Here is a 9,322-nt window from a genome sequence, read left to right as displayed (position 1 = left end):
GAGCTCTGACTTCCTGTTACAGACCGGATGGCGTTGTGACGTATGAAAAAACACTGAAAACTGAAACGGCTGGTTTTAGCACACATTTACAGAAAGGTGGAGAAATCAGAACAGGGGCAGAATGGATTCTTTTCATTTTCAGGGGGTTTGTAGACAGGGACACATATTTCAGGTAGAGAACCATTAAAAAGTCCATTTTGCATGATATGTCACCTTTAATCACAGTAAAAGCAAACAATATAAATGATATATATATAATGAAAGATGTACTGTCAATAGCCAATTTAGGGGGGGGGGGGGGTGAAACAACCATTCCTGGGGAAAAAAAAAAAGAAGCAAAACACAGAAATTAATCAAATCAAATAAAAATAGAAAAAAAAAAAGTAATTAAAAAAAACAATGCAAACCCAAAAGGCATCCCCAAAATAAAGGAATACACAATTTATATCCTGGCACTCTGATACTTCGTTCTCCATGAGTCTGGTCCTGCTGGAGGTTTCTGCCTGTTAAAGGAAGTTTGTCCTTGCCACTGTAACTTGCTGTAACCCAGACAAATATGCATTGATAAAGTTCATAAGGTATGTATGTTAATACATTGATAAAGTTCATAAGGTATGTTACAGTTTAAAAATAAAGGTTTAAAAACTCTTAAAAGTACCGGAGTATAAGTTAAAAACAAGTAAAGTATAAAATGCTTTTGATGTATTGTATTTCTGTTTTATTGTGAAAAGCTAACAGGAAGTGCTGTGTATGCAACCGCTGCTAGTCATTGGCTGTAGCTTGACGTGAGTGAGAGAGGAGAGGTGATGCGCTAATTTGACCGGGAGAGACGGCAATGTGTGCGCCGCTGTTCGAGTGAATGAATGAAAGAGTTGTGTTGATCATTAACCCAATGGTCGGTAATGTACCCTCGTTTCATGTTTTTTGGATTACCTATGGACATTTCAGCTCGAAGTCTGTCCTTCAGTAGGGTGTTTTGTGGTACTTTGAAGCGGTTTAGCACACAGACTTTTAACATTCGCTAGCTAAGTGGATGCTTTGCACGAGGACTAGTTTAGCTAACTCAGCTTGCTAATGCTACTTTTCATCATTCCGGCCTGGAGGTGAAGCTCGTGATGGTCGTGACCGAAGTGCTAAGAGACTGCTAGAAGAGTGCCTTTGGATTGTATTTTATTTTATTTTTCCTCCGGACATCGCTCACGGGAGTCTATGCCTGGACCAGCAGACGGGGATTTCGCCGCCATCTTAGGACACGGGGTTTGTTTCCTCCTCTTCCAGTGAACTTGGACCACGCACTGAACTACTTAAACCGGTACTGTTTATTTTGTCTGCTCATAGCGTGAAGCATCCGTTAAGTTTGGACCCCATCGCTCCCAAGCATCGCTCAGGCCTGCAACTATAAGGTTTCTATGGTTAAATAAGCCGGCTGGTGTGAGTGTGTGTGTGATTGGTGAGTGGGCCCCTCACATAGTTTATTACAGTATAAAATCTAAGAGCAGATGTGAATATTGTTTGCTTACATGTTAAGTAAATTATAAGTTTTGCATTTAACTTACTGTTTGGTCATTTTGCCTGTTTTTAAGTGTGTGTGTGTGTCTGTGATCGGTTCACTGAGAGTGTTAAAGGTGTAGTAAGTAATATAACACTTTAAAGAGTACATAGGTAGGACTTAAGAGGCAGTAAATTAAATAAAGTAGTTGACCTATATTAGTCTCTAATATTACATAGAAAACCTAGGAAGCCCTTACCTAGAACAGTGGGTAGAGGTGGGCTACATAAATGGAGGCACCGCTGGGATTATATTGAGATCAATTGGGATAGATTTACTTTATTTTCTGCGCTTGGGTTCCTACAGTCACAGTTTGAGCTATAATTTCACACTTAATATTCACATTTTCACACATATAACATGGCAAGCACAATGGTTGACAAACTGAAGAAGTGGTGTCGTGGAGAAGCGCTTGATGAGAGCCGTGCCCTGCTGACAGTCGTCCCTGAAAACACAGAGATAGCAGTTATTGAAGAAACAATGCAAACCATTAAGTGTCTTGGTCGAGTCCGAGTCAGAGGGCGGATTTTTAGTGATACAGACAATGAAATGCTCGTGCTTTGTGAATGCAGAGAGACAGTCACTGCAGAGAATGTCCCACCGGAAGTGACAGCACCTGAAGGTTCGACAGCCTGGTCAATTATCACTGCATTTAATAAGCCCAAGCCTCAGGATGACTTTAACATCAAACTGAATGCTCTCTTACAGACAGAGGGAAAAACAATGAATGATGTACAAGCTCTATTCACTGAGTCACAACATACCCCCTCTCCTGAAGAGTCCCTCATTCGTGCAGTTACCGATCTAATAGACAAGACAAACAAACCTGCTGCAGAGAGCGGAGGGTATCGCCGCCTGCGCGTCTTTTCAGGTATTGTACCTACTCTGGCTGGAGAGGAACAGTTTGACCATTGGTTAGAGCAAGCTTACCTGATGGTTGAGGAAAGTGATGGCTCTGACAAAGACAAAAGGAGAAGGATAATGGAGAGTTTAAAGGGGCCAGCTCTGGAAGTGATCAAAGCAATACGCTTATCAGATCCTGATGTTACTCCAGTAAAGTGCTTAGAAGCCCTCGAAAGTGCTTTTGGACTAGCTGAGTCTGGTGATGACCTGTATTTCTCCTTCAGACTCTTACAGCAGCAACCTGTTGAAAAGCTGTCGGATTTCCTCAGAAGGCTTGAGCGTGCACTGACCAAAGTTGTACAACGAGGTGGTCTGCCAGCCAGCAATATGAACACAGCCAGAGTCGACCAGCTACTTAAAGGGGCAGTCAATGCTGACTTAATGTTGTTGCAACTCAGATTAAGAGAGAGGCGAGCCAAACCTCCAACGTTCCTAGAGCTGTTAAAAGAAATCCGGACAGAAGAGGAGTACGAAGCTTCCAAAGTAAAGCTTAACCAGTCAGTCCACACTGTCCATGCCAAAGTTCAAGCAGAGAACAAACAGTCAGAAATACAAAACCTGCGAGCAGAAATAAAGGAAGTCAAGTCAATGTTTGCAGCTCTCGCCACTCAACCTCAGCCTGAAGTGGAAGCTACTGAAAAGTGTCCATCCAACACTGATACAGCATCAAGCTTGGATCCTGAACTAGTAGCACTGAAAAAACAAGTCAAACACTTACAGCAAAAAGTGAATTCAAAGACTCCAAGACAACAAAACCCAGCTCCGCAAGTTGTAATGGCGGTTAGCACACCAGCTAAGCACTCAACTGAGAGCGAAGAACGCTTTTGCTACCGTTGTGGCGAAAATGGTCATATGGCAGGAAAATGTAACAGACCTGAAAACCAAAACAAAGTTATTCAGAGATTGCTCCAAGCACTCAAGAAAGCCAAGACCAACAGCCCACAGCCCAAAGCTGAACCTACACCTTCTACCGATCTTAACTGCACAGTGAGAAAAAGTGCTGTAGATCTGCTGGAGCCCATAGGTATACCAGAAGGCTTAATTGGCCCACCTTCAGTGGAGCCATTGAAAGTAAATGGACATCTATGTGATGCACTATTGGACAGTGGTTCCCGTGTTAGCATCATTTTCGAGTCCTGGTACAGAAGATACTTGTCAAACACACCCATCCACTCAGTGAACAAGCTTGACATATGGGGCCTAAGTGACGCTAGCTACCCCTACCTTGGCTATGTGGTGGTGGACATGGAGTTCCCAAAGAAAGTGACTGGAGCCCCAACAATCATGTCTGTTCTAGCCCTGATTTGTCCCGATCCACCAGGTCCTGATCAGACACCTGTCATCATAGGGACTAATGCCAAAGCTAGTCTCTCCAAACGCTTGGCTCAGCTATGCAGTGACACCCCTGGCATTCCAGCCCATGCTTTTGGCATTCAGAGCTCTTGCGCCAGTACAAAGACAAGCATCCCCACACCAACCCCAGAAGAGGATGATGGAGTAGGCTTTGTAAAGTGGGAAGGCCCTGGACCTCTGACCATACCTGCAGGGGGCAGCCTCAAAGCTACCTGTACTGTCATGCTAGATCAGCCTCTCCCTAAAGAAATCCTTATGGTTGAATCCTCAGCAACTAATCCACTACCTGCAGAAGTGTTACTTCAGCCTATGGTAATACCAAGTAGTGCTATTGAGGACAACCGATGTATGGTCCTGATTCAAAATGAGTCGCTAAAGAATATAAACTTACCTGTCGGCACTATTGTCGGGCGCCTCTGTGTCGCTGATGTTGTCACCACAGTGCCCTGCCATCAGTCTAAGTCCGAACATTTTGACACCAGTCAGATCGACTTTGGGGAGTCGCCAGTTCCTGAACAATGGAAGACAAGCCTACGTCAAAAGTTAGCACAAAGAGCAGCAGTCTTCTCTCTGGATGAGCTTGATGTAGGATTAGCCAAAGGAGTCGAGCATAACATCCGTATGTCCGATCCAAGACCATTCCGTGAACGCTCCCGACGCATTGCTCCTGCAGACATTGACGATGTGCGCCGTCACATTCAGAAACTGCTAGCAGCAGGTATTATCAAAGAGTCCAGAAGCCCATATGCGTCCCCAATCGTGATTGTCAGAAAGAAGAACGGAGACGTCAGGATGTGTATAGATTACCGCACACTGAACAGCCGTACTATACCTGATCAGTACACCACGCCACGCATTGATGAAGCACTTGATTGCCTCTCAGGTAGCAAGTGGTTCTCTGTTTTGGATCTGAGAAGTGGCTACTACCAGATCGCCATGAAAGAGGAGGACAAGGAAAAGACGGCCTTTATCTGTCCTCTGGGTTTCTATCAGTTTGAGAGAATGCCCCAAGGTATCACTGGAGCACCCGCAACATTCCAACGCTTGATGGAGAAAGCAGTTGGAGACATGAACCTCCTTCAAGTCCTCGTATATTTGGATGATTTGATAGTGTTCGGCCGAACATTGGAGGAACACGAGGAAAGGCTGCTGAAGGTCCTCGACCGACTTCAGGAAGTAGGTCTTAAGATTTCAGTTGACAAGTGCCAGTTCTGCCAGACAAAAGTCAAGTACGTCGGCCACATAGTCTCAGCTGATGGTATTGCTGCTGACCCAGCAAAGATCGAAGCAGTTGCTAGCTGGCCCAGACCCCACAACCTGAAGGCCCTGCGATCCTTCTTAGGCTTCTGTGGCTACTACAGACGATTTATCAAGAGCTACTCGTCAATTGTTCGACCTCTGACCGACCTTACCAAGGGATACGCTCCCACACAGCGAGGGAAAAGCCCTAAAAAGAAACAAAACAATATCTACCTTGATGAGAAGGAACCGTTTGGAGACAGATGGGATGAGTCATGCACCGAGGCTTTCGGAAAGATCAAACATTGTCTCACAAACGCCCCAGTATTGGCTTTCGCCGATCCAAACAAGCCATATGTATTGCATGTTGACGCAAGCCTAAGTGGACTTGGGGCCGTCCTTTATCAAGAGCATCCAGAAGGACTGAGACCCGTGGCATTTGCAAGTCGCAAACTGAGCCCCTCTGAAAGGAACTACCCCATCCACCAATTGGAGTTCCTGTCCTTAAAATGGGCGATAGTTGAGAAGTTCCATGACTATCTATATGGAGCCCGCTTCACGGTGCGCACTGACAACAATCCGCTAACGTACGTCCTCACCACTGCCAAACTTAACGCAACAGGACATCGGTGGCTTTCAGACCTGTCAGTGTACGATTTCGACATCATCTACCGACCTGGACGGAACAATATTGATGCAGATCTGTTGTCCAGGATGGAACCAAGAGACGAGGCGGAGTGGCAAAGTATCTCGCACTCTGGGGTTAAGTCAATCTGCCAGCGTGTTGGGGCTCTTGGCTCTCCTACAGACTCACCCAAGTACGCTGAGCAACTTGGAGCTCCTCCTGATTGCATCCCTGAAGTGTATGCCTACCCCACACGCATGCAACTGAACACCTTAAGCCAAATGTCCCGACAAGAGCTGAGCACAGCCCAAAGTCAAGACACAATAATACAGACTACCATGCAGGCCATGAACTCTGGCAAGTGGCCCGAAGATGTAAAGTCAAATCCGGAAATGCAAGCCATGAAAAGAGACATTGCAAAGCTAGTCATGAAAGATGGACTACTGCACCGTGTAAGTACTAGCCACACAGGAAAACAGACCAACCAACTTGTACTGCCAACCAAGTTCAGGACAGATGTGCTTAAGTCCATGCACGATGATCTTGGCCATTTAGGAGTGGAGAGAACCACAGACATGCTTAGAAGCAGGTTCTTCTGGCCAAGAATGGCCATGCATGTGGAGCAGTACATAAAAAACTGTGGAGAGTGTGTTCTAAGGAAAACTCCATGCCAAAGAGCTGCACCCCTGCACCAGATCGTGAGCACAGGCCCAATGGACCTTGTCTGCATAGATTTCCTCTCTATGGAACCTGACTCAAAGGGAATAAGCAATGTGCTAGTGGTGACAGACCACTTTACAAGATACGCCCAAGCTTTTCCCACTAGAAACCAAACGGCTCTCACAGTCGCCAAAATCCTTGTGGAAAAGTATTTCATCCACTACGGTTTACCCACACGTATCCATTCGGATCAAGGCAGAGACTTTGAATCCAGACTCATTAAAGAGCTTTTGAAATTACTGGGAATACGGAAGTCCCGTACAACGCCGTATCATCCCCAGGGTGACCCGCAACCTGAACGCTTTAACAGAACCCTACTGTCAATGCTAGGCACCCTAAGTCAAGAGAAGAAACGCCGATGGAGCCAGCATGTTGTCCATCTCGTACATGCTTACAACAGCACCAAATGCGACTCCACTGGTTACTCCCCTTATTTCCTTATGTTCGGGCGAGAGGCCAGGCTTCCTGTTGATCTGTGCTTTGGCACCTGCCCAGATGACAAAGGAGATACACAGCACTTAGCATATGTCACCAAGCTGAAGGAAGACTTACAAAAGGCGTACAAAATGGCTGCCGAAGTCTCCAACAAGACTCACCTTCGCAACAAGAAAGCCTATGACAAAAGATTGGGATTCCAGAACCTTCAACCAGGGGACAGAGTCTTGGTAAAAAACCTTGGTCTGAAAGGGAAGCACAAACTTGAAAATCGTTGGAATGATATCCCCTACGTCATACTCGAGCGACTACCAAACTTACCAGTGTACAAGTTGAAACCCCAAAATGGCACTGGAAAAGTGAAAACCTTACACAGAGACAATCTCTTACCAATTGGAGATCTTGTGAGAATCCCGATGCAAGATGAAGTGGAAGAGGTGCAAAGGAAGCCACCTACCCGAAGAAGTCTGCGCAGTGAGCATACTCCTGTCGTACATTCAGCACAAATGGAGAGCGGGTTGTCATCCGATTCTTCTGATTTTGAGTATGCAAGACCTCAAAGATCCTACAGAACTTACCTTGAGCAGCTACTCAAAGAGAGAAATGAAACCAGTCATGATGTACCTAAACAGAGAGAAAGGAACGTGTCTATGAATGACACTGTCTCGCAAGGAGATCATCCTGTTGAAGAGGACCAGGACCAAGATAGTGCCCCTGGGTCAGATTCAGAGCCTGAACCTGCTTCCAGTGAAGACGACACCCGACAACCAAGTCCTCACAACATAATACTGACACGAACACCTTCTAGACCCAGACGTACAGTTAAACCTGTCGTTAAACTCACTTATGATCAACCAGGTAAATCCACAGATCAACCTTTAACTATAGTACACAGAGGTATTACCATACACATTGGTAGAAATTGATCGCACCCTTCACATAGTTGTAGTTGTTTGTCTGATGAGGACATCAGATATTTAGAAGGGGGAGGGTGTAACCCAGACAAATATGCATTGATAAAGTTCATAAGGTATGTATGTTAATACATTGATAAAGTTCATAAGGTATGTTACAGTTTAAAAATAAAGGTTTAAAAACTCTTAAAAGTACCGGAGTATAAGTTAAAAACAAGTAAAGTATAAAATGCTTTTGATGTATTGTATTTCTGTTTTATTGTGAAAAGCTAACAGGAAGTGCTGTGTATGCAACCGCTGCTAGTCATTGGCTGTAGCTTGACGTGAGTGAGAGAGGAGAGGTGATGCGCTAATTTGACCGGGAGAGACGGCAATGTGTGCGCCGCTGTTCGAGTGAATGAATGAAAGAGTTGTGTTGATCATTAACCCAATGGTCGGTAATGTACCCTCGTTTCATGTTTTTTGGATTACCTATGGACATTTCAGCTCGAAGTCTGTCCTTCAGTAGGGTGTTTTGTGGTACTTTGAAGCGGTTTAGCACACAGACTTTTAACATTCGCTAGCTAAGTGGATGCTTTGCACGAGGACTAGTTTAGCTAACTCAGCTTGCTAATGCTACTTTTCATCATTCCGGCCTGGAGGTGAAGCTCGTGATGGTCGTGACCGAAGTGCTAAGAGACTGCTAGAAGAGTGCCTTTGGATTGTATTTTATTTTATTTTTCCTCCGGACATCGCTCACGGGAGTCTATGCCTGGACCAGCAGACGGGGATTTCGCCGCCATCTTAGGACACGGGGTTTGTTTCCTCCTCTTCCAGTGAACTTGGACCACGCACTGAACTACTTAAACCGGTACTGTTTATTTTGTCTGCTCATAGCGTGAAGCATCCGTTAAGTTTGGACCCCATCGCTCCCAAGCATCGCTCAGGCCTGCAACTATAAGGTTTCTATGGTTAAATAAGCCGGCTGGTGTGAGTGTGTGTGTGATTGGTGAGTGGGCCCCTCACATAGTTTATTACAGTATAAAATCTAAGAGCAGATGTGAATATTGTTTGCTTACATGTTAAGTAAATTATAAGTTTTGCATTTAACTTACTGTTTGGTCATTTTGCCTGTTTTTAAGTGTGTGTGTGTGTCTGTGATCGGTTCACTGAGAGTGTTAAAGGTGTAGTAAGTAATATAACACTTTAAAGAGTACATAGGTAGGACTTAAGAGGCAGTAAATTAAATAAAGTAGTTGACCTATATTAGTCTCTAATATTACATAGAAAACCTAGGAAGCCCTTACCTAGAACAGTGGGTAGAGGTGGGCTACATTGCTAAATGCTGCAAAGTGCTCTGCTCATGGTGGATTAAGATGAGATCCGACTGAGTCCTGTCTGTAAGATGGGACTGGATCTGACCCTATCCTGATGTTGGGTCTTTGTTAATAATTAAACACAGAGTACGGTCTAGACCTGCTCTTTCGGGTGTTTCTCATCTTCCTCTTGACAATACTCCAGATTCTCTTAGGGGTTCAGGTCATGTGAGTAGGTTAGCCAAGCCATCCATCATCTTGACCGCTTATCCCATTCCAGGTCGCAGGG

The 9,322-nt window shown here is 45.0% G+C and overlaps 1 protein-coding gene across 1 annotated transcript; it reads left to right on the top strand.

Moving 5' to 3' along the window:
• Positions 1–546: 546 nt before the first annotated feature.
• LOC117827597 lies at positions 547–8,827 on the top strand. The gene has a single exon (XM_034704198.1). The coding sequence runs from the start codon at positions 1,910–1,912 to the stop codon at positions 7,748–7,750; it is 5,841 nt and encodes a 1,946-aa protein (XP_034560089.1). The 5' UTR covers positions 547–1,909; the 3' UTR covers positions 7,751–8,827.
• Positions 8,828–9,322: the final 495 nt, after the last annotated feature.

This window comes from Notolabrus celidotus, chromosome 16 (genome assembly GCF_009762535.1).
Source record: "Notolabrus celidotus isolate fNotCel1 chromosome 16, fNotCel1.pri, whole genome shotgun sequence".
Lineage (NCBI taxonomy): Eukaryota > Metazoa > Chordata > Actinopteri > Labriformes > Labridae > Notolabrus > Notolabrus celidotus.
Note: the sequence above shows the minus strand (reverse complement) of the source record. Positions and strands in the feature narration are given on the sequence as shown.